The sequence below is a fragment of the Anticarsia gemmatalis genome, chromosome 14, assembly GCF_050436995.1.
Source record: "Anticarsia gemmatalis isolate Benzon Research Colony breed Stoneville strain chromosome 14, ilAntGemm2 primary, whole genome shotgun sequence".
NCBI classification, from domain to species: domain Eukaryota; kingdom Metazoa; phylum Arthropoda; class Insecta; order Lepidoptera; family Erebidae; genus Anticarsia; species Anticarsia gemmatalis.
In genome coordinates, this window is record NC_134758.1 from 10,294,899 (window position 1) to 10,319,727 (window position 24,829).

General features: G+C 35.5%; 3 protein-coding genes and 1 non-coding gene across 6 annotated transcripts in view; 2 read left to right on the forward strand and 2 right to left on the reverse strand.

Annotated features, from left to right (window-relative positions):
* Nucleotides 1–198: 198 nt before the first annotated feature.
* Nucleotides 199–313, forward strand: TRNAL-CAA (transfer RNA leucine (anticodon CAA)). The gene is made up of 2 exons: nucleotides 199–236; nucleotides 269–313. It is a non-coding gene; the product is annotated as a tRNA-Leu (tRNA).
* A 125-nt stretch (nucleotides 314–438) lies between these two features.
* Nucleotides 439–16,913, reverse strand: Top2 (DNA topoisomerase 2). Of its 2 annotated transcripts, XM_076122444.1 has the most exons (20): nucleotides 16,728–16,913; nucleotides 14,464–14,698; nucleotides 12,325–14,224; nucleotides 11,993–12,132; nucleotides 11,368–11,570; nucleotides 10,693–10,841; nucleotides 9,161–9,398; nucleotides 8,564–8,721; nucleotides 7,957–8,165; nucleotides 7,250–7,393; nucleotides 6,179–6,317; nucleotides 5,604–5,727; nucleotides 5,016–5,030; nucleotides 4,764–4,919; nucleotides 4,300–4,491; nucleotides 3,762–3,875; nucleotides 3,069–3,267; nucleotides 2,516–2,781; nucleotides 1,868–2,046; nucleotides 439–1,453 (listed from the first exon to the last, which is right to left on the reverse strand). In XM_076122444.1, exons 1-19 carry the CDS (start codon nucleotides 16,740–16,742, stop codon nucleotides 1,873–1,875), a joined length of 4,770 nt encoding a protein of 1,589 aa, XP_075978559.1. In that variant the 5' UTR covers nucleotides 16,743–16,913; the 3' UTR covers nucleotides 439–1,453; nucleotides 1,868–1,872. The 2 variants fall into 2 exon arrangements, with proteins under 2 accessions (XP_075978559.1, XP_075978560.1); XM_076122445.1 differs by lacking the exon at nucleotides 5,016–5,030.
* A 446-nt stretch (nucleotides 16,914–17,359) lies between these two features.
* Nucleotides 17,360–18,430, forward strand: LOC142978301 (transmembrane protein 223). Its single transcript, XM_076122677.1, has 2 exons — nucleotides 17,360–17,811; nucleotides 18,092–18,430. The coding sequence occupies exons 1-2, from the start codon at nucleotides 17,427–17,429 to the stop codon at nucleotides 18,382–18,384; spliced, it is 678 nt and encodes a 225-aa protein (XP_075978792.1). The 5' UTR covers nucleotides 17,360–17,426; the 3' UTR covers nucleotides 18,385–18,430.
* Nucleotides 18,431–18,802: 372 nt separating this feature from the next.
* Nucleotides 18,803–24,829, reverse strand: part of LOC142978171 (putative E3 ubiquitin-protein ligase RNF144A) — a 162,277-nt gene continuing 156,250 nt past the window's right edge. For both annotated transcript variants that reach the window (XM_076122494.1, XM_076122495.1), the window contains 3 exons: nucleotides 24,248–24,337; nucleotides 23,200–23,294; nucleotides 18,803–22,943 (listed from right to left, as the gene is read on the reverse strand). In XM_076122494.1, the coding sequence (XP_075978609.1) occupies nucleotides 22,826–22,943; nucleotides 23,200–23,294; nucleotides 24,248–24,337 (303 nt within the window). In that variant the 3' untranslated portion in view covers nucleotides 18,803–22,825. The remainder of the gene's footprint in view (nucleotides 22,944–23,199; nucleotides 23,295–24,247; nucleotides 24,338–24,829) is intronic.

Consider the following 24,829-nt stretch of genomic DNA (forward strand, 5'->3'; position numbering starts at 1 on the left):
TAACATTGACTGGGAATTTGAACTAGTTTCGATTACATATTTGTTCATATGAAACCAACACAATGATAAAAGTTTGCAAATCTAAAATATACCTTTATCGATTGTGTTGGTTTCATATGAAAAAATAATCAGTTATTAAAATATCAGTTTTTAATAATGATTTAGTAAGCATTATGCTAGTTCGCGTACGCCGTCAGTGTCAGGATGGCCGAGCGGTCTAAGGCGCCAGACTCAAGGCAACTTGCCCGAGAAGAACGGGTGCAGGGCGTTCTGGTCCTCTCTGAGGGCGTGGGTTCGAATCCCACTTCTGACATATATTTTGCACATTGTTGTAATTTTTCTGGTGAATTTGACGGAGGGGTTAAAGTAATATTCGAAAGTTCACAAATGTCAACCAGTCTTATTTCAAAAGCTAGGTTTATAAATGAAAGAAGAGGATTTTCTGCAAATTGTATTTATTTACAAATTGTTAAAAATTAACAAATTATTCGAGACATTACAATTGTAACGTAAATTCAAGAAAAATAAACAGAATAATGAATTTCATTGTGATGTCAGATGTACATTGAATTTTTAAATAAAACATTCACAAACAAAGAAAATGCAAGAAAAAGTTATCAAAATGTCAGAATAATAACTGACAAAATTAATAAGAAGAAATGAAAAGATACATTAAGAAATTGGAACTAGTTTTCAGTTATTTACAATTTGTAATAAAAAATACTTGGGAATTTTGTTCAAAAATTCTTACAAAACATCTACTGTATTCTCATTTGAGCTGTCGTGCGATATTTACTAGATTTATTCTAATTAAATCTATTTTATAAATAACTATAACTTATTTATTAGGTTGAGATTACAACGCTGTATGCCTATGACGGGTTACGTTCATAGGCGAAGGGATGTGTAGGGATGTATAAAAATAGCGTATCAACGCAGTCGGCTAACTTACTCCCAAAAATATCAAATTCTATATCGATTGATTTCGATTCGAATTAATGCCAAATCGCGCTCATATAACAAAAACTATTGTACTCTAAATAAAAAAAATAAAGAATTACCCTCTTATTCATAAACACTCTATAAACCTATTTTAGTTATGAAACTACTATAATATGTTTTCTCTTTTTCATTTCGCTAAGGAGTGAAAGAAACAAAACACTTTATAAGCCTTTCATAACTTCATGTGTTTTTATGAATAAGAGGGTTAGATTATTCGATTCTGATTGTTACTATTTCAAACTAGCGTAGGATCATGTTCTACTTTGGAATGTAAGACAGTAATTTGACATTAGTTTGAATCAACCTCGATTGATATAGAATTTGTTTGTATGTGTAATAAGTCAGTTGTACAATAAAACGATATAAAAACAGTCGCTGTTCAACCTGCTATCTTACACTATCGGTCACCGATAGTTCACTTACAGTTTATCTTTCACAATACTGGGAGGATCTGAAACAAGAAAATATCTAAATAAAGCAGCACACAACTTCTTGTAAATTATCAATAAATAATTATTTTGGGACAACTCAGACATGGTCATCTGATTCCAAACTAAAGAGCTTGTACTATGGTAACTAAATAACTGATAAATATATCTATCTAATCAGCACGTTTTCACCCCAAAATTATTAATAAATACCTACTTATGTAGAAATAAACAATCATGCTCATCACACAAATATTTGTCCCGGGTGGGATTCGAACCCGCCGCACGCGGCGCTACAATTATTGCGGCGCGGTGACCACGTTAACCACAGTCCCAAAAGTGCAGTTAAATGATATACCCCCGGTTTGTAGTTTATCTATTCAATAGCGCCGCAATGTTTTATTGGCATTTTCTATAGAAAACTTGTATAGACATACGTTTTTTAAGTCCAAAAGCAATCATCATCGTCATCATCACTGTCGACTTTCTTGTGCTTGCCCCGCGCGTTGCCTTGTTTCCGCGGCGGCACGGGCGACCCGCTGTCAGACAGATCCGATTCACTCTCCTCCACTTTCTTCTTTAACTTCTTTTTAGGGGCTGCTCTCTTTTTAGTCTCCTGTGATGATAAGAAATATTATAAGTCTCTGCATATAGGGAAAATATCGACAAAAACAATACGGAGCAAATATTTAGGACTATAAACATATTTGAACTTAACTAAATAATCAACTCTTTGATAAAAGTAACAACCTACACACAAATCAGAATTAAAATGTCATTTTGTTATTAGTACTAGTCAATATAATGTCCAAAATTTTACAGGTTTTACTTCTTTCATGGAAATCTATTGATATAGCAAGATTATTTGAATACAGACATGAATCATTAAAATTTAACCCATATGTTTTCCTTCACTGTTGAAGCAAGTTATAATTATTTCTTTATACACACATGTCTCAACTACGATGTCATTGGTGTGTTGCCTCGGATTCGCCCTGCCACCACTTGCGTGTGAGGTTCCACTAATATCACTAGGCTATCACTGTTACACACTGAATCATCAATAAATATCATATGATACAAACCTTTTTACTATCAAATATGCTATCATCATCATCATCACTGAGCATTTCCTTGGCTGGTCTCTTTTTACTCTTGGGCTTAGTCTCCTTATCTTCATTCATCAACTTTCGTTTTGGTCCAGGCTTCTTTTTAGGCGGTGTGTCGGGGGGAGGGGGAGCCGGTTCTTCTTCGTCACTGGACAACACCGTGGTGGGGGGATGGGAACCATTCTTGGCTCTCTCTTTTTCCTCCTTCTTTGTGTCTTCGATTAGAGAGTCGAATAGGCAGTCTGAAATATTGTCATAAGTGTCAATAATGTCACCGGTCGGTAAAAGATCTGTGGATTAAGCAACCGTTGGCGCGGTCATTCCATAGATGGGTGACCGCATAGTGGTATTTGAATCGATTAAGATAACAGTCGTTAAGCCATCCAAGGCCTTTCGGGCGGCTTGAACAACTTTGACACTAGGTTGACCAGCAACCATACGACAGACAGATTTAATTTCAAACTAAGCAGAACTTGCACTTATACTAAATTTTTTACCGCTTACAGTAAAAATTATAGAGAATTCTTACCCGAGTCCATCTCAGCAGGTTTCTTGTTAGCATTCTTCTTGATATTGAAGTCGTCGTCGTCATCACTAAGAGACATGGCTCGTTTCGCCGTACCCTCCGTGTCAGACAACTTGTTGTCCAGCAGTTCCGGCTCCGATTCTGAACCTGATGCAGCTCCAGGTCCCGATTCCGAGTCCTCGCCATCTTTGTACTTTTGAACCTGTTATTAATTATAAACATTTATTTTTATACATTGACATTCCTGTAGCTCGATTCTGTACAGTCGGTACTAACGAGTCCCGAGAGTTTGACATTAAAATGTACTGCAAAAATAGTTTCTACGACGACCGCTAAAGGCGCTGATCAGATTCTCATATAAAAAATGTTAGATAGCTAACCGGTTGTCGATACTCGATAGTGGTAGAGAATCGGGCTACTGTTTAACACCAATTCTACCCTACAGCATTAGAATCGAGAGGTTGTCTGAGGTCTGCACATACCACAACATTAAAGATTGAGAAACTTCTAAACTTGCTACTAATATTATAAATGCGAAAGTTTGTGAGTACAAATGTATGTTTTTTAACTCGTTCACGTTAAACTACGGGATAGAATTTCATGTAATTTTGTACACTGATACACTGCTTAATATAACCACGATAACACATAGAATACTTTTTACCCCGGGAAATCTATTCACGCAAACGTAATTACCTTAGTAGCCGCTCTCCTAGCATTGCCTCGTTCCCTCGGCGCCGGCGGTTCTACCATCTCTAGGTCTGACTCCGACATCTCCTCTGAACTGCTACCACTGTACGTCGCTCGCTTCTGTAACACATATATGTTGTGAATTATACTTGTTACGTTCATACATACATAATAGCACGATAGCCACGAATGCCTCAGAGGCAGGCAAATTTGAAACTATCGGTGAGTTAAAGACAAAAGGTAACTGCGCACTTGACTGGGTTAACGAAAAATTTTAAATTATTAAACGAGTACAGGACTCGTAAAAGGTTCATCTTAAATGCTCAGGCTACGATATTTTCGTCGTAAAGTGATGCATTTTAAAGAAATGTATTTTGTGAAGCATTTAATTCTAACAGAAATACGTTTTCGTGACGTCACTACAGTATATTTCTATACTAAAATGCGTGTTTGACATTTCATAAAGAGTAGAAGATTTGACTGTTGGCCAGTATATAATTACGCGACGTTTGTTAGTTAGGACAGTAAAAGTAATAATGTTTACCTTCTTAGGTTCTTTCTTGAAAGTAAGTTTGGTTTGTTTCAGTCCCTCACCGGCCGCCTTCTTCGCTTTCTCTGGCTTTTCTGGTTTTTCTGCCTTCTCTGGTTTTTCAGGTTTCTCAGGCTTCTCCTTCTTTACCCTAACAGCTTTGGGTTTCTTCTCGGCACTTATCGGGCTTATGCCTGTTGGGTCATCCTGCAAATGAAATGATAATGTGTTAACCGCTGTACACAAGTGGATTGGCTTTTGAAAGGAACTAGAGATTAAAGATATTTTTTTATTTCATTTGGCATCTATTGTTTTGCGATCCACAAATAATTGTCTGGTTGTACTTTGTGTCTGTTGTTTGTATGTTAGTATCCCCGCGACACAAGAGCGCAATTCTCATTGCGGAAGTTGTCTAAAAAAGTGTCTGTAGCAAACCTTACTATCAAATACATACATAAATAACATCACTTATCACTTACCGGATCATATTCCTTCTTGATTTCTTTCCGTGTCTTGGCTTTCTCCGCTGCCTGTATTCTCTTGATGAGGTCTTCCGATATCTTAGGTTCCACTCGTCTGCCATTATCCGCGGGTGTCGTGTCCATAATAGACTTGCGACTCTTCTTGTTTGCAGCCTACAGAAATACAACATTATCATGAAGTGCTGTACAGATATTGATCCTATTTTATGTTTTTAATTATGTTTATTTGTAAATGAAATGGTATGTTACCTTCATTCTTTCCCTCTAGGCAGCGTGTAAAAATATAATCTGTTGTTTTAACAATGTTAAGGCATTTTTAAATACGCTTGATTAGTATATACCTAAGTGATGTCTATTTACCGTCTAATCAGAGGTTAATATATGCAACCTGTCACTAAACTAACTAAAGTTAAAACAAATTTGAAACCATAAACGAACGAAAAAGACAAAACAAAACTAATCAGAGCTTATTTATCTATTCTTTCATCATGTGCAAAAAGTGTCCTCATAAATTTTCATGACCGGGCCGTGCTAGGGTCTCCTCCCCTAATGAGGTAGGGGTTGCCTTAAGTCCACCATGCTGGCCAACGGCGGGTTGAGGACTTTGCATACCTTCAAGAACTGTTTAAAAGAACTCTCAGGCATGCAAGGTTGCATCACGATTCCTTCACCGTTGGAACAAGTGATAATTATTTCTAATACACACATAGCTTCGAAATGTCATTGGTGTGTTGTCTCGAATCTGCAACCTCGTGCGTGGGAGGTACCAACTATATTACCACTCGGTTATCACTGCTCTCGAAAGAAAGACTAATCACTAAATAAAATAAAACTCACATTAGCCTTAGCAGTCTTCTTGTTAACGTTGGCCTCCTGATTTCTCTCTTTCTCTTCAATCTCTTCCAGTTTGACCAACAACTCGTCCAAGTCATCGCGCCATAACATTGAAGGCGTTTTGGCTCTGTACAATAGATAATTTTGTGATGAGTGTAAATAAAGTATGTAATACAAATATAATTTGACGTACATTTATGTGAACGTACACACACGTGCACGTATTTGTGCGTGCACGCTTGATAACTAGCTTAGTAATTAAAAAATTAACCACAACTTTTTAAATGCTTAAAGCTTTTGGAATGTGAATATTCAAAGTGAAAAATAGAATGTTACCGAATAAATCGAATCGAATAGTTTATCTCGATCGACGAAACTATCCTATTTATATTCTAAATTATGACGGCCTCCGTAGCACAGTGGTTAAGGTGGTCACTACGCCACTACCAGTGCATTGGCATTTCGTGGGTTCGGTTCCCACACGGGAAATGTTTCGGGTCTGGTTGTACTTTGTGTTCACTGTTTGTACGTTATCTTACTGCAGAAGTTATCTTACAAAATAAGTATTGTCTACTTACTTAAGAGCATTAAGTTCAGACAGTTTCTGGTCCCTCTGCTTGAGCAGTTCGTCTTTCTTCTCTTTAGTGAGCATCCACATGGACATGCCCAGCAGGTAGTTGAACTTCTTTACCTCTTTCAAATTCTGGAATGCCGCTTCTACAATACCAAGAGAAAATATTAGAGCTGATTAATTGACTAGCAGCATGTAATTAATTTGAAGCTAAAATAATCTAATATATAAAATTCACACGTCACAGTTTTCGTTGCCATACTCCTCCGAAACGGCTTGACCGATTCTCATAAAATTTTGTGAGCATATTGAGTAGGTCTGAGAATCGGCCAACATCTATTTTTCATACCCCTTAGTCACACTATTTTTTTTTAACTTATTTGGCAAAACGACGTTTGCCGGGTCAGCTAGTAAGTTAATGAAAAAATAATCTTGTTCTATTTTAACCCCATTATTAAAATATAAGGTTATGTTTTGCTCTGTTGCGTTTGTATAAACAGCCCATAATTTTAACAAAAACATGATGATTTTGTCAAAGAACATGTTTACCATTTACTTTACTGAACTATGAACTGCTTAACAGCAAATGTCGACGTAAATATAGCGTCGTGAGCACGTTCTGATTTGTCGAGTATATATAGCCGACCGAGGCGGTCAATGGGTTAAAATATCTAACAACAATTTTCTATAGTATTATATTATTTATAGTAGTATAGTCTGTATTAGTATTTGTAGTATATTTTTACCCATTCTTTCTTGCCGTATTCATACAAAATTACTAATGCATAAAGTAAGCTTATCTATACTAATCTATACTAATATTATAAAGCTGAAGAGTTTGTTTGTTTGTTTGTTTGAACGCGCTAATCTCGGGAACTACTGGTCCGATTTGAAAAATTCTTTCAGTGTTAGATAGCCTATTTATCGAGGAAGGCTATAGGCTATATAACATCACGCTACGGTCATCAGGAGCGGAGTAGCAACGAAAAATTTTACAAAAACGGGGAAAATTTTGACTCATTCTCTTAGGTGACGCAAGCGAAGTTGCGCGGGTCAGCTAGTAAGTCATATATCTCACCAGGATCAACAGGTTTGCCCTTATCATTGTGAGCTGGTTCAGGCTCGTCCTCCGACTCCTGTTCAGCGTCATCCTCAATAGCGTTCAGTCCTTGCATCTTGATAGCGCGCTTCTTCCATTCCGTTATAGGATCCGGTGCGTAGCCTGAAAGAAATCAATAATGATGAGAATATAGTAGTAGTATAGTTTGACTTGTTTCATTTATAAAATTCCTCAGAGTTAGATAGAGGTTCATCAGCTTTCTTCGTCTAAAATTATTTTGGAAAGAAAGCACTTCTAAAACGATAGTTCGTTTCAGATTGGTGAAAACCAGTATAGAATAAGCTATCTTGTATCGTGTAGTGACAACATTAAACACTTTCATAATAAGCCTAAGGACTTGAGATCTCTTACCCTCTTATTCATAAAAATATATATTATGAAGTTATGAAAGGCTTATAAAGTGTGTTGTTTCTTTCACTCCTTAGCGAAATGAAAAAGAGAAAACATATTATAGTAGCTTTTTAACTAAAATAGGTTTAGTGTGTTTATGAATAAGAGGGTTAGTGTTTTAAATCGTCGTCCAAGAAAAGCTACCATTACGATATCACCATTAATTTGTTATCGGTTACGCGTAGAAGGCACAAACACGTGTTGTTTCAGCATTTGGTAGTATACCACTCAGAATACTAAATTTAAATCTTATAGATCGTTCAAATTGAAATTACCTCTCTTAATAAGTTCCTCGACCATAGCCTTCCGTTTCTTGTTCTCGACAACGAGTCCCTTGTCGCACTTCTCCAGAATGAACCTGGCTTGATTGGACAGCTTGTCTGCTTCAGCCTGCAACTGTCCCTCGCGGTACTCCTTGCGTCGCGCGTAGTATTTGAGACGTAGCTCGTAGAAGTCGCGGAGAATCTCTTCTACTTTCTCGTATCTGTTGAAAATAAAAGAGGATGTCACTAATAGTTGACTAGCTGTATGGAGCTGTCGGTAGTGTTTACGACAGCCTCGGAGAGGTCTCGAGGTCGAATACAGGATCGGGCCAAAAATTGACTCCTGAATTTTTCCTTTCCTGTCATGGAATGCTTTGTAAATTGCCCGGAGTTAGGAAGTTGATGTGTGTAGAACTCCGTGACTCGGAGAGAACATAAAGCTGGGCCTGTATAGTCACACCTATTTTGGCAAGGATTATTGGGATCTGTGACTTAGTTTTTACCTAAATAATTTCTGTGAATTGAGTGATTATCTGATATTATTTTCGAGAGATAAGCAAATGTTAGTTAAAGCGGAGGTAAGCGTTAATTCCCGCATTTCAGAAGTCGGAATACTTACTTTTTAAGACACAGATTGTGGTCAAAAGCATTCATACAACTGAGTGATAATGTAGTCTGTAGTTTGAACACTTTGTGCACGCCTTCCGCTTCGACCTCCGGCAGTTTACCCGGCAATAGCGTCACTACGAAACGGACCGTCGTGTCTGTGTTGTAGTCCTGCAAGTATACATACAAATATTACTGTATTGAAGTGGAAAATGTATTTACGTTAGACGTAAAGACATCAAAAAACGCTTAAAGCTTCGACACTTGTTCAAAGCTTGGAGCGACTCTATCAGTGTCGAACGGTATAAACGTTACAATCGCGTTTTCATAAAGCAAGCTGCAGTTGAGTATACAAGCCTACAATCAAAGGTATTATTGAAATATTTTTATAAAAAAGAAATCACGTCTAAGAATAGGTTTATGTACCTTTAATGCCCGGTTTCTGATGCACTTTTAGGGGTAAATTATCTATTCTAAACTGTCATGATTATACCAGCTCAAATGCTATAGAATAGATAAACTACCGCTAAATTTACCTCAGAAACCGGGGAGTAAGATTTACGAGAGATTTTGATTGAGATTTACTTAAGGAACACTACAATAACTTTACCTTATACTCAGATATAACCGGCTTCACTTTATCAGTGCCAAGCATAGGTTCTAGAACATTCTCCTTGTAGTTCTGCGTCCACGTGCCGACCGGCAGCTCAGTGATCTCGATCTTCTCGCCGGGCAAGATGGCCGCCTCGCCGGATATCACGTATTTGTCGCCGAAGCCTTCGATTGTGCCGCGGAAGTTCTTGTACCAGGGGTGCATGGGCTTGGGCTCTTCGCCGTCTAACATACGTCTGTAATTTTGAACAGAGATGTCAGTTATTGTTGTGATGTTTTTGAGTAAAAGATATTTTATCAACTTTTTTGTGGATACGCGGCATAAATTAGGGTCTATCCGACTAGTCCCGTTGAGTTGTCCCGTGACGGGACAACTGGCACTATTTTGTCCCAGTTGTCCCGTGGCGGGACAAGTGACACTGTTTTGGTGCCAGTTGTCCCGTTCCAGAAAAATCACGGGACTAATGGGACAGACGGAAGGGTCAAAACAACTGGTTCCATTGAGTTGTTGTGTGACAACAGGTACTTGGTACTTTGGTAAGATAGCAGATGATGAATTGTATTTGTACGCTACTCTATGTAAACTTTAAATTCACAAGAAGTTTTTTTTACTATTTAGGCTTTTCACTTTATAATTAAATTGACAAGAGTGTCGATGTCTATGACCTTCCATACCATAAATGTAAAATGCTTATCCGAAATTCCTTGCTTGAAAAAACATAATGTAAGGAAACTAAAATATATTGTTAACATGCCCCCGGAGCAGCTCAAACACTCAAGTCAATTCAACATGTACCTTATGTAATTTCAACTTATCTACTATAAATTAAGTAAAAATGTACTACAACACAACGTATAACGTCTGCTATCTTACCAAAGTACCCAGTACCTGTTGTCACAGAGCAACTCAATGGAACCAGTTGTTTTGACCCTTCCGTCTGTCGCATTAGTCCCGTGATTTTTATGCAACGGGACAACTGGCACCAAAACAGTGTCACTTGTCCCGCCACGGGACAACTGGGACAAAATAGTGCCAGTTGTCCCGTCACGGGACAACTCAACGGGACTAGTGGGATAGACCCATAAATTATTGTACTTATAGTTGCAAGCTGTTCGACTTACCGAAAATGTAATTACAGGTTATATACTTAGAACTCTTCTAGGACATAAGATAGTCAGGAATAAGTGGCTCGATACTCAAGCATTATCGACTAGCAACATCGAGAGCACTATCGAGAAAAAATGTATGACAGTCGGTTGAGCGCCTCTAGCAGGCATCTTAGAAACTATTTCGGCAGTTAATTTTGAGATGTCAAGCTCTAAAGGTAACCTAAGGTAGTGTAGAGTGATGTAGTGTGAGACCTATCTTCATTTTTTTTAATTTTCTAACTTATAGAGTAGTATATAAATAAGCAGGGCCCAGGGCATAATGTAGGCAAAGGTTTACTAAGTTAAATATTAATATTATGCTGTGTAATATTTTGAATGAAAAGAAAAATCTACTTGTTCTTATAAAATAATGTAACTAACCTCAAGTTTTCACAGATATCCCTAGGGTTGTAGTTAGGTATCTTGGTGGACCAGCCAGTGCCGATACCTTCTGCGCCGTTCACAAGCACCATGGGTAAGATGGGTACATACTGTGTCGGCTCAATTTTCTGGTTATCTTCAAATTCATGCTACAAGAAAAGCTCAAAATTACTCATATTAAAACTGTATAAATATTATCTGACTTATATGAATAACGCATTGTAAAAGCACATTAAGTAAAAGTCAGAATAAAGTTAATCTGTATGTTGCTTAGTTGAAAAACTGAATTAAAGTTAACACAGTTATTTGTAGGGTTTACCACGATACCCTTCCCCTCCCTTCGTATTGTATAGTGGTCAACCTAGTGTCAAAGATGTTGAAGCCGCCCGAAGGCCTTTGACGTGGCTTAACGACTGTTATCATAGACAACAACCGGGTCAGACTTTTAACGTGCGCTCCGAGGCACGGAGACCGCGCCAACGTTTGCTTAACCCACAGATCGTTTAACGAACGGTGAGCGCTACTGGGCGCCTCTATTTACCATGATACTAGCAGCCCTGATATTAAAACTAACTGGTGTTTTGTGTACTGCTAACTGAAGACTACTCAAACATAACTCACAAAATACACCAAATAAATAGTAAATAACTCGAAATACAAAAAGTTTAAACTTACAATAAGCAAAGGATCATCATGTGGATGAAATATAAGCCTGGTGAGCGGAGACATGAGGGTGTGGATGTAACGGGGGCTGGCCGAGTCCTTGCCGCCGCAGAGTCGCGAACCGAACTGACCGTGCGGCTCTAACAGGTTTATGTTGTTCGAGCCCACGTAGTTTTGCGCCAAGTTTACTATTGTCATCGCTAGGGACTGTTCACCTGTGAATATAAGATTGTTGTAAGGACTGTATCATATACATAGGTAAAATACTGTACCCACAAAACAAAATCTAATGGACATAAATGTGCCATAGATGTAATAAAAGGTTTTATAGGCACCACTTGGTTATTGTTATGGGAAAAATAAGCTTTAGTTAATAGATAGGTACAAACTACCCAGTATTATCTTTTGTTATTCTGATTGTCCTCAACTGATGAATTTGAACAGCATTTTTTATAATAACTAAGCATAAACAACTGATTCCTAAGATAGACAATAATCAAATAATAAGTGCTAGTCTTTAACTTTATCATGGTTTATGAGATACAACCTGGAGATAGTTACCCGTTTTACCCTTTGGGTACGGAACCCAAAAAAGTAGGTAAGGATTTAGAAGTACATTATTTGTATAGATACGTACCGTGATGATACGCGGAGTGTTCAGCTACGGAACCAGCCAGCTGAGCTACCTTGACTTCACGTTTGTCGTTACGTTTTATACAAGTGAAAATCACCTTACGCTGGCCGGGCTTCAAGCCGTCCACCATTGAAGGAATAGACCTAGAAAGAAGACAACATTACATCCTATTGCTATAGATTTAGGAGTCATTTATACAATACCCATTTAAACCCTATAACCATTAAAATATAACCCTGCCCATTAAACTTAGTGCCATATCTAATGATAGGCCGAAAATAACTCAAAAGCGTTGTCTTGTCAAACAAAATCGTAAGTAAAAATTAATTCCTCACCTCACATTATCACCATTTGAAAAGAGTACCAGCTCCAAATTAACGAAATCTGAATACGAAACAGCCTTCGTATCTTTAGTATACAAATATCTCTCCGGTAGACCAATCTCCTTTCTTCTCTTCACTTCGTCCATATGATTGGTCAACCATTCTTTACGTTGGTCAGCACCTTTCTTAGAGAACGCCAACTCAATGTGATGGTCGTCAGTAGGCCCGCCATATTTAAACTTGATTCTATGACGCTCCATATTCTGAAAGTATTCTTTAGCCTCGTTCGAAGTCGAGGTACCCAAACCTTTGTAGTACTTTATAGCATATGTGTGATGGTTCTCTGTATTATTCTTCCACTCCTCAAATTCTGGTAGCGAATAAAACGAAATTTCTTTGTCTTTTTTCTTTGCTTTTACAATCGGAGTAATAAATTCTTCTAAGAATGGCAGTTTTAAAAGTTCTGGCCAGTTGTGATGTATAAAGTTGATGATTAATCCCTTGATGTGAGATCCGTCCTGATCTTGATCAGCCATGATCATCACTTTACCATATCTCAAGGTTTTCAAATCATCCACTGTGTTGTATTTCTTTTTGTACTGAAGTCCAAGGATTTTGATCAAGTTGTTGATTTCTACGTTTTCTAGAACTTGTTTGTGTGAAGCGTCGCGAACGTTGAGAGGTTTACCCTTTAGAGGAAAGACGCCGTAGTGATCTCTGCCGACGACACTGAGTCCTGACACAGCCAAGGTCTTGGCTGAGTCTCCCTCAGTAAGAATGAGTGTACACAAGTGCGCGTTCTTAGTACCCGCGTCGTTAGCGTCCTCTAGCTTCGGTATACCTTTCAGTTTACTCTGTTTCTTACCAGACGCTTTCACAAGTTCAGTCTGAGCCTTAAACTTAGCCCAAGTAAGCACAGACTCCATCAAACCAGACTTTGTCACTGCCAATATGAATTTCTCTGAATAATTACATTTGGAACCAAAACTTTTAGCCTGTAATGTCATGTGCTCTTTCGTTTGCGAGTCAAAGGTCGGGTTTACAATCAGACAGTTAATAAACAACCACATATGATTCTTGACCTGCACAGGTTTTATATTAACACCTCCCTTATTCTTCTTCTTTAATATTTCTAGAACATTCTTAACAATACTGTCGGTTACTGTATCTACGTGTTTACCACCCTTTGTGGTGGCTATCGAGTTTACAAATGAAACTTGTTGGAAACCTCTATCGGAAATCGTAAGAGCAATTTCCCATCTATCATTAACTTTTTCATAAACAACTTTCAATGGTTGCCCATTCTCGTCTTCTTTGCCTTTTATGTATAAATCTACATAGTCTTTAAACTTATTTATCTTCAGCCTTTCTCCATTAAGATAAACTTTAACGCCTGCCGTCGACATAGCGATGTCGTACGCTCTCCTGCACATGAGTGCAACAATGTCATCTTCTAATTTTTCCATTTTAAACTTAGCTAAATCTGGGCTGAATGTCACTTTGGTAAAATCGTCATCTTTGCCGGCGTCCTTAACCTTAGGTTCGGAAGCTTTAGTCATATTAGCGCCCCATGTTTGTTTAAAATGTTTCTTGTACTGTTTAGATGCAGTTTCGACGGTAAACTTTGTTGAGAAAATATTACATAGTTTGGCACCATAGCCGTTTCTACCTCCCGTTACTTTTTCTTCTTCGTCATTATAGTTAGATGATGTCAATAGATGACCAAAGATCATCGTAGGTACAAACATTTTCTCTTCCTTATGCATCACTACTGGAATACCGCAGCCGTTGTTGTACACAGATATCGTGTTTTGTTCTTGGTTAATGTCAATTTTAATTACGTCCATTTTAGGGTCTCTCTGCTTATTGTCAGCCGCGTTTACTAATATTTCGTCGTATATTTTGTACAAGCCTGTAACATAATTATATGCAGCAATTAGTATTACGAAATTGGCAAACGTATTATTTAAATCCTAAAAAAGTGAGTCATTACTTTGCTGTGTTTTCTGAACTTTTGCAAATGTCGACCGTGATGTGTATACGCTCATACGTATACGTAAGTATGTGCACGCAAATAAATATTCTTACTCGGAAAATGAGTCGCAGAACACTAGTCAAACGTGTATTTTAAATAACTCAAATATACCATACCTGGCACAAAATTCAATTCTTTCTGGACCATACATTCTCTGGTCTTGTCAAACACCCACATCACCTCCACGGTCCGCTCAACAGACCCGATATAAGTGTCGGGACGGAGCAGAATGTGTTCCAACTGGGTTTTCTTCTGATAAATCTTTTCTATAGTGCCTTTGCCGCCTTTGGCTGGAGGCGCCGCCTCCGCCGTACCGTTCTGCGGCGCGTTATTCATTTTGTTGAACATTGCCTGAAGATAAATAGGATAATATTAACAGAACGTCAAAATGATTAAGTTTGTTGTAGTACTAATACTCTGTGATTCATGTGCATTAAATTACAAGTGTTTGCGCAATCTTAGCTGTGGTAGATAATATAAAAGCAAAAATGACGTAAGGAGAAATTATAATGCGATCACTTACGACTTTTTACCACTGAGTACAATGAAGGAAAACGCCTAGCTTAGTGGAAAAAGGTAATAAGTGGGATTAGTAATGCACCTAATTGTGCCTTTCTTGCAATATTGCAGAAATAACCTTGAAGATGCTCTGTGCATTACTAGTGCATGAGTCACATTCAAAATCAATAATACTACTGCTATGAAACATTGCATTAGTATTACTATTAGCAACAAAATCAATTGAAAATACGTGTTGTAGGCATTTTATACTTTACAAACAACAAATACCTATATTAAGGCTGGCTATAAATATGCCATTCAGTAAAAAACAAAGTGAGAACAATTATTGTTGCTTTTAGAAGCAGTTTTACAAAGGAAATTATAATCTTTATACTAAATGGTTTGCTTATAAATGTTGTATAAGCTCTGATAAGTTATACCTACTTAGTGTTTTGTCTTTTTCACCCATACACAAATTCTAAATCGATTGAAAGTGACAAGACACTTAATCAAAGCTTACACATAATTTATAAACAGTATAGATGTAGAATATGAGTAAGTATTCCAGTCATGATTTCTATCCTTATCAATATGTAAATCAAAGGCACATGTTAAGAGAATTATGTTGAATAAATGTTATATTCTTTATAATAATGTATTCACTAATCATGCATTGGCACTTAATTGATAAACACATAAATCTAATCTATGATAATATGGCTGATAAACTACCATACAAACAAGAATGCAACAAATAAAAGTAAAGTTTGTAATAAATTGATAGTGATAGTAGACTGGTATAATTATTTGCTTCCTATTTAACAAGTGGAGAATCTAAGACTATGATTTTGGGAGGAGTGATATGTTTTGGGAAAACTTTCAGTAAATTTACTAACTAGGTATTAATGATTAAGTAAATCATGGTAGACGTGTATATTCATAAAGGCAAAAAAATTATGTATTTTACAAGTCAGAGATGTGCAAGGAAAATACATTAAAAATTTAAATATTAAAAAAAAAATTGTTTCTTGGAAGAATAAAAATACCTTTGCTTAGTTAACAGGATAAAAGTGTGAATTTAAAATTTTATTTACCTGTTATAAAAAGTATATTTTTCTATTATTATTAAATACAATGTAGTTACTGTGTAAAGTAATTAAATCAAGTAAAAACTCCTTACTTAACTACTAATTTATATTCCAAGGTCATATTTATTATTGACTTCATGCCTCAACAAATGAGTTCATTGACCCACTCACCCAAATATTATTAATCAACATGTGATAGATATCAACAAGTACGTAAAAACAATTATTTAAATTTAAAACCTATTTAATTATCTTGATACCACTAAAGATAATTTTAATGCTACAGAAGTATGTTATATAGCAAAAGAGATCAATAATACCAGTTTTTAGCCAATAAGAACTTAAAAACAACATTCTACAGGACAACAGCATAATAAAACAAGACATCATGTCAGCCAGTTACAGTTACATTTTCAAAAACAATGACCCCCTAATTATGTAGGTACCTTCTTAGAGAATAATCATGCAAAATATTGTTTATATTAGAGGGTAGATGACTCGTAGTGAGGAAAATCAAGCGAATTGAGATCTAGAACGTACAAATAGTGCAAACATAATGTAGACACACAGTAATTAGAAAAAACTCTATACATGTACCTATCAAGGAAGTACTTTTTACAATAACATGTAAATTGTACGAAGATTTTAACAGTTGATACGTGTGTTAGTCTGAAAAGACGATGAGATTAGTACTTAGAAGCTATAGAACATATTACATGTGCAGAGTATAGTCGATAAACAATACAAATTTGGCCGTTAACGATCAAAATGCCGCCAAATGCTCCACTCACCTTTATATCAGCCATCTTGTAAGAGGTACTTTTATAACGCGTGCGATCAACGCCAAACAGCGTTTGTCTGGATACCAGACCAAGACGTACTCTAACAACGTTCGTTGGCGTGAAATAACATTTTAAATATGTTTTATTTTGTAATTACACGACCGCGATGCAACAACGACGACGCCAAGAGTAACCATAAACAATTTGTTTGTTTTTTCTAAAATGTCGTTTTTGGGAGAGTTTGTCACTCGGTTTTTGTCTATGTAAATTGGTTTCAAAAAGGCTACCTATGTCTTCCAACGGCAATCTATTTTCATTGTTTATACTAAGTTAATCTTAATCTTATTTCCATACCACACATAAGTATAAACAGTCTTCAATACCAAGTACACTTGATTGAAATACGTTTTAAGAACGAATCGAACGAAATAATCCATACCAGGCTCGATCAAACGAAAATAATGATAATAATGCTATAAAGTGTCGAAAATTAGAAATTATGTTCCAACGTTACGTAAAAATAAAAAGCGAATTAAACTGGCCTTCTTCTTTTTGACTTGCAGTTTTATTTTACTGATTCAAATTCCTATGGCTCAATATGATCCAGTCTATGGCACCATTCATTAATTTGACATTGACAGTTTTATTTGTAGGTTATGTTTACTGAAAATAGAACTTATTGCTGCATTTATTTGAAATTAAAATAAAATGTCTTTATTGGCATATGCTTCTACCGCAATAAAGCGAGTTGCAGCCTTGCGTTTAGCTACGAAATGTAAAACTTGCGTCAACAACATAAAACCGGCAACTTACAGTACAATCCCTACGAAGACTATTCATGATGTAAATACGAACGTTATTAAGGATGTGATATTATTTAAGTACGAAAATCCTAAGTTTTACATGTATATGAACTTGTTTGCCATACTCCAGTACGCATTTTGGTCATATTTGGGTATATTTGCGTTCACCACTCTGAGAGATGCACCGGTTGACAAATCTAAGATTGACGAGGATACTCCTTGGTTTCGAAAGATTAATCTAGGAGAGAATAAATACAGGAACACGTTGGGAGCTGTGTCTTTGGTAATTGGTAAGCATTACATATTTTCATACTTATTTGTTAATGAATTAGAATGTTATAACAGCATTACCTTCTGTCTTAAAATAATATGTAGGTAGAGTAAGAAAACAGTTCTGTCATATCGCTCAGTAGTAAGGATATGTTCAATTTACTATTTGAAACTACAATGCGCTATTGTATTTATAGTATAAGCTGTAAACCTTCTGTCTACCTAGCAGCAATGAAAAGGATGCAAATGTAATATTTTTAATATATCATGTGTAAATCAACTTATTTTCTATAATTTCAGGTGGAGGATCTCTCGCCATGATATGGATGTACACTCTCCGATCTGTCCGTTACCTAGTCCTAAACAAAGGCGGCAAGCATTTAACTTTCATCACTTACTCGCCATTTGGCAAAAACCGTCTCATGAAAGTCCCACTAGAAAACGTTTGTTGTAAAGAAACTAGAACCGCCGCAAAAGTACAACTGCCATTAAAAATTAAAAACAGATGGATGCACTACATGCTTGATATGAGAGGCGAATTCAAAAATGGTTTGCTGTTTGATTGTACCGCAGGGCTGAAGAGGACTTGGTGAAATATTGTTGATTTGTATTTATTGTAAATATAGCCCTAGTTTGTTATGATTGTGTTTTATTTGTAAAGAAATACCTAGTTTTCAGGCATTGTTTGATAACTAGGCAAGATTTTGTACCTCGTAATTCTCCATATAAATAATAAATTTAATTAACTTCATTATTTATATTTTGTAATGTTGTTTTTCTTTCTTCTCAACACTGCTTACAGTAAATCATTAATATATGTAATCTTATGGGTGGGGGTGCCGGTTAATGTTTGGCTGACACGTCGACGATTCCTGGTCTTTTGAAGAATTGGATAAGATAGGAGGAATTAGGGATTTCTTTCTGCTAGTACTTTATATATTGGATAAGTCATACGACATTAAATATGTAGACTGTTATTCACTGCCAATAGAATGAAAATAAAACGAAACATTAAGATTTATCAGAAAAATCTTTATTAATTGTTTATAATTATAGTAACGGAAATACGTTCGTCTCAACACAAAAATAAAAGAAGTACAATCAATAACAAAAAATAAATTTCTTTTTATTTACAATATCCTGACTTTATTTTATGGTAAATGCAAATATTGTATTATTTGTGTTTAACAGTTTGACCAGCCAATATCACTAAGTCCTAAACCTATATTTGCACCTACCAAAAACAGTAAAATAGTAATAAAAATGAAAGTCTTTCAATACCATAGACAAGTCATTTTACAATCAACTTAATGAGATACATTAGAGTAAAGGTTGTTGTACACTTGCAACACATTTTATGAGTTTATTCTCCTTACTTTTCTCATACATATCTGTATGAACGACACTTCTCGAAAAGTATGCATAAGTACACATTTAAAGTAGGAAGAGAACTGATTATATTACAAGTGTATAGCCACCTTTTCACTTATCACTTCTAAGTCACCTACTGTCAATTTTTGATTAAATCTACAAATGCTTTAACTAGCTTGCTAAAACAAGCTACAAAGGATCGATGAAGTCTAATATCAATATAAAAAAATACATCTAGTCAAGGTAAAAATAGGTCTTCTACTTTTCATTATTCCTAGTTCCTTAGAGAAAAAAGAAAAATTATATACAATTTATTCATAGAAAGTCCAAACGAAGGTAGTTCGATAAAGACATGAATAGTGTTGCCAATTACGAAAATACAATTTACAAATAATACAGGACGTCATCGATCCTCGAACTATAAAATTAAGTACAATATTATTTCTTATTTACATTAAAGTCATAAATATTTAACGTACTATAAATAAGTTAATGTTAAGGCGTTGTGTAGTGACACACGGAAGCAGTGCGCTTGTTCTTGGGTACATAATTCAAGATGGCGGAACGTAGACTTTACTCAAACACAACTCTGACAAAAAATCTATAGTTTTGTTAAAAACTTACAGTAAATTAAACATACGTCCATCTCGAATTATCGACCTTACAGTTCGGCCATCACAGGTGTTAAACTAAAATAAAAATATATATTAAAGTTTCATTCATTGCCACACACTGCATTGCAGTTACACATACATTCACATCGTCTCATTGATTTCAGTTTTGTTTTACCCTAAGCTAATGAGCTAACCATGTATGTTCCTATTTTATTAAGATATATAAATACACATAAATATTATATAATGTAGGTAATATTCCTGAATCGTGAAATTTTAGTAAATTTACTAAAAATAGTCCTTAGGGAGATTTAATTATTCTGGCTATATGAAAGTTAAGATTTTATATTTTAAAAAGACACTGCTGACATCTATCGGAGAATTATATAATAATGTAGTTACCTATATTTTGTTCATAATCAGTTTTTAAGATTCAAAATAAGTACTGTTTTACCCTTGTTTCAGTCAATAAGGTGTTTCTTGCCCCAATTAATCGTTTACAATACAGTATTTAAACGTTAAAAATTGTATTTAAGTTTACAGGTACACCACACCGACACATCGAAGTACAAATAACGCCGTTTACTATTTACTCTATGACGAAATTATTATAAATAAGTTTGGTGTAGCGACACTGAAATAAGTATATTACAACAGTTTACAGAAGGTGTACTGTTTTGCAGTAGATGGCAGCACAATCGAATTAACATGGCGGTCGGGAGAATAACAAAGGCTTTACATTTTTTCCCCTGTTGTTTCTATTTCTATGAGATCTCACATAGATGTATATAAGCCACATTTTCGATTTAAAATAAGTAAACCCTCAAATAAAGATTCGTCATTAAGTCTCAGTCAATATTATGGAAAAAGCAAATCAATTCGTTTTTCGCAAATAAGAACGTTTGAAACGAATCTAAGCAGTATATTTAACATCGATTAAATTACGCAATTTATTTCTGAATCTTACAAGTTCATTATTGAATCTGGAAACATTTTTTACTTATCATAGTGTTGTTGAAGACTAAAACATCACAAATATCGACTAAATCCAAAAGATTTAACTTTCCACAGTAACACAGATCATTTGAAACAAACCAAAAAACACATTGATGGTTTTAAAGTAAATTTTGCGCGTCACTATACGTAGTCTTTTGCAAATACCTGTTTAAATTAACGTATTATACCTCAAAAACAACTTGCATTGAAAATATATCTTTCATAGATTATTCCTTGATGATATATTTAATAGATATAAGGATTTAATGACTAACAAATAAACGTCGTGAAAACTTTGATTAGTTTTACAGTGTAATTTTCAAACAATTTTAAAACTGTATATGTGTGAAAAAGACGAACCACTGTATAACTAATCAAAAATACTCTACCCTGCCTTCTTTTCGTAAGACAGATAAAATAAATTATTTTTTAGTCGAATCTATCTTAATACTATACTAATATTATAAAGCTGAAGAGTTTGTTTGTTTGTTTGTTTGAACGCGCTAATCTCAGGAACTACTGGTCCGATTTGAAAAATTCTTTCAGTGTTAGATAGCCCATTTATTGAGAAAGGCTATAGGCTATATATCATCACGCTACAACCAATAGGAGTAGAGTATCAGTAAAAAATGTTACAGAAACGGGAAAAATTATGACCCATTCTCTCTTATATGACGCAAGCGAAGTTGCGTGAGTCAGCTAGTCATCAATATAATTAAGAAATCTAAACGAAATGTGTCATCATTTTTGAAAAGATAAACAGGTGTTTTACAAAGACCTTTTTTACTTGTAATTTAAGTTTCAGAGTAGCTGCTGTTAAATTATTTACAAATATTACTTTTAAAAATTATCCTCACTAAACTGTTAGGCACAGTGTAGCCAACGCAAAAAACACTATTGTATCAGATATACACTATTTTATAGAATTTCCAGTCATTTTATCACTTCGGGTCGAGCCGTAGGCCAATGTCTATTTCAGAATTATTTGTATTATTTTTCACTTCACAGTTAAAACAATTCACTCATACAAATGGGTCAATATTTGTCCGGTCATATTATTTTGAAGTCCTTATGCTAGTAATGAATACTAGAAGTCATGAAAAGAAAGAATTTTTGAATAGACTTTCAGTAACTTTCGAAGGTTTGAATTTTTTTTTCATTTACAAATTTACCTATTGCATATTTGTACGTTAAGTACTTTTCAAGATTTCTCACAACTAACGAATGAGTGTCGGTTTATCTATTCGTCAGTTAAATGACAGAAAGAAACTGTCAAGCTTCCTACGGATAGGCTAACCAATACTTATTCATAGGTGATGACAAAAGTCATTACAGATTCGAATCAAGACACGTTAAGATATAATTATGATAATTTAATAGTGAAAGTCACTGAAAAGCCTCTATAACTGTTTTTGAAAGAGTAGTACACTCAATATTGAGTCCTCACTAGTCACAACGGCTACACACATCTCACTTCTCACAATATTTTATTTACGATTACGAACTGTCAAAACTGTCATATCGAGCGCTAGACGTTTACAATTTTAGTTTTGATGAATACTCTAGAGGGCGCCGACTTCCTCTTTAAAAATCATTATTAGGAGGCAGTAACTAATTTTGTAATTTATATCCAAATCAATTTGTGTTCTAAAAAACTTTGCGATGAAAATTTTTGTTAATGATTTAATTAATTTAATCCAACAAGGATTAAATTATATCGTTTAAACAAATCTTTAGAAAACCATTCCAGATGACGCGGGCTTAACTTATAACTTTTAAATACTCATAACTCACGCTTTTTGCACCTCTAGTGTAACCTACGCCATTAAAAAATCTAATGAAAATTGCATTCGCATTCCCATAATATAACATAACAAACATTACAACGCAAGAGTTTAAAAGTCACGACACTAGATGGCGCTGATTGTCAAACAAAAACAGTCGTTAGCGACTCGATATACAATCTCATATTAGTTCGTAATCGCATATCTACGTGGTGATTGCAATCTATTCACAGTGCTGTGTTGTGTCCAGTTTAGAAGCGGGTCGTGCGTCAGTCGGATAGGTATCGGTCGGCGCGTGTGATCTCGTTGTCGTCGTCGTCACGGCCTGGGGTTATGCTGTCTACCTCGTCCACCTCCTCGAGATTCTTCGTGCTCGGGTTGCAGAGTCTGGAAATGAGAAAAAATATTTTTGTTTATTAAAAAACAACTAACATTGGTAATACGGTAAGATCGTAAGAATTTAAGAAGTCAATAAAACTATGAGGATATTTTATTTGTTTGATGGTGGCGCCATCTAGGACTTTGACTTTCCCACAGAAAATTTCTTTAGAATGCCAAACTAAAACGGAAGACCGAAAACTTTTACAAGTGCCCAAACGCCCATTTTCTTTAACTAGCAACTAATATTTTGAATGCTACACACCTGCATTTACAGCAGACGATGCAGGGTGCAGCAAGCAGTAGTAGCGGACTGGCGACCAGCAGTAGAAGACCGAAACCAGCAAATATACCAACCACCTGAAAAAAAAACATAACATTTAGCCAAATGTGTACTAAAAAACGAATTATTAATGAGTGAGAATAGGTTTGAACGGTTTAAGTTCACAATGACTGTAAATATACTCTCCCAGTAACAGTCTTAGTTTTACAGTTTATCACTGAGAGATGCCATGTAGTGTCAAGGGGCTCAAACTTTCCCCTTTAACAATACAAATAAAAACAATTCCTGCTCCTTAAATTGTGTATCTTATACGAAACTAGACATCTGTAGTGTGAACTAAAGCCAATTCTATCGAGTATCGAGTGATAACAGTTTGACATTTAAAATGCACTGCTAACGGTCCTTACAGTACCCGCTAGAGGCGCTGATATTTCATACAAAATTTCTCAATAGCTACCCGGTTGTTAAAATGTACTATATACTTAGTAGTAGTACCCTGTACTTATTTTAATTTCAATACCATGTTCTTCCCTAACAACGTTTTAACGTAGTTATTAGGTACTTTAAGAAATTAGTTTCGTTGTATACCACAAACATATAAAGCTTTCAACCGCACTAATTAGCCAGATTACGTCGCCCCTTGTATACGAATAATACGGTCAACATAGTATAATTTCCTTAGTATGGCTTTTACACTGATAGCCCTTAAATATATAACACTAAGGTTTTTATACATCAAGTTATTATACCCACTTATTTAGAAAATATACGTTTATTATGTTTACCCATTTCTGTCCCGCTTCTGGACAAGGGTCTTTTCCTGAACGAGGGAGGGGTAAGGCATTGAGCCCACCACGCTGGCCAAGTGTTTTATTTGTGTAGGTGTCAGAAAGCATATTTCTCAATTTGATATTAAAAATTGGGATTTATTATCCCAATTTTTAATATCAAAAAGTATTTGTTCAGTTTATTTTACAACATATCACTCAACCATAACTCAAAAGTAATAAATAAATAATAAAGTACATACTTGAGCACGATGCCATAGTACGGATGCGCGTGAGTGTCCCAATTTGTTCTTGCACGGACCTTTGTCGTAGTGACGTAGAAGGAAATCGTCCTGGAATAGAGAAAAAATACCAATTAGTAAGAAACCAAACAATGAACGTCTTTAACAACGAGATGTTTCCCTAATTAAGTTAAAAATATTGTTAAAAAATCCATACTTATTATAAATGCTGTATCTTAATGTGTTATATAACGAAGTGCCAAATTACTTTAGTTTAAAATTATGAAATTTTGCCAGAAAATAGTTGAGGGGCCGGGAAAAACGAGTTTTTTTTTCAATAAAGCAGCCTTTGCCAGTTTCAACCGGGACTGTACCTTTAAAGTTTAAAAACGTGCAAGCACGGGTCAGGCAATCATTAGCAAAGGCTAAAGACCTCTCGTCATACTAACGCCATCTCACGGCAAATACAAAAAGCGATATTATCGCCTGTTACTGCATTAATCAATATAATTACTCAATTATCAACAATGTATGCAAAAGGTAGGACATGCACAACAATAGGTGTCAAGGGAGGCGTTTTTGCTTGGAGTTTAATTATAAAAC

Coding starts and splice junctions, on each gene's coding strand:
- LOC142978301 (XM_076122677.1), top strand. CDS start 17,427: ATGTCTTTATTGGCATATGCTTCTACCGCAATAAAGCGAGTTGCAGCC. Junction 17,812..18,091: donor AGCTGTGTCTTTGGTAATTG/GTAAGCATTACA, acceptor CTATAATTTCAG/GTGGAGGATCTCTCGCCATG.
- Top2 (XM_076122444.1), bottom strand. Junction 8,166..8,563: donor CACAATCTGTGTCTTAAAAA/GTAAGTATTCCG, acceptor TATTTTCAACAG/ATACGAGAAAGTAGAAGAGA. Junction 5,728..6,178: donor TCTGAACTTAATGCTCTTAA/GTAAGTAGACAA, acceptor TCTATTGTACAG/AGCCAAAACGCCTTCAATGT.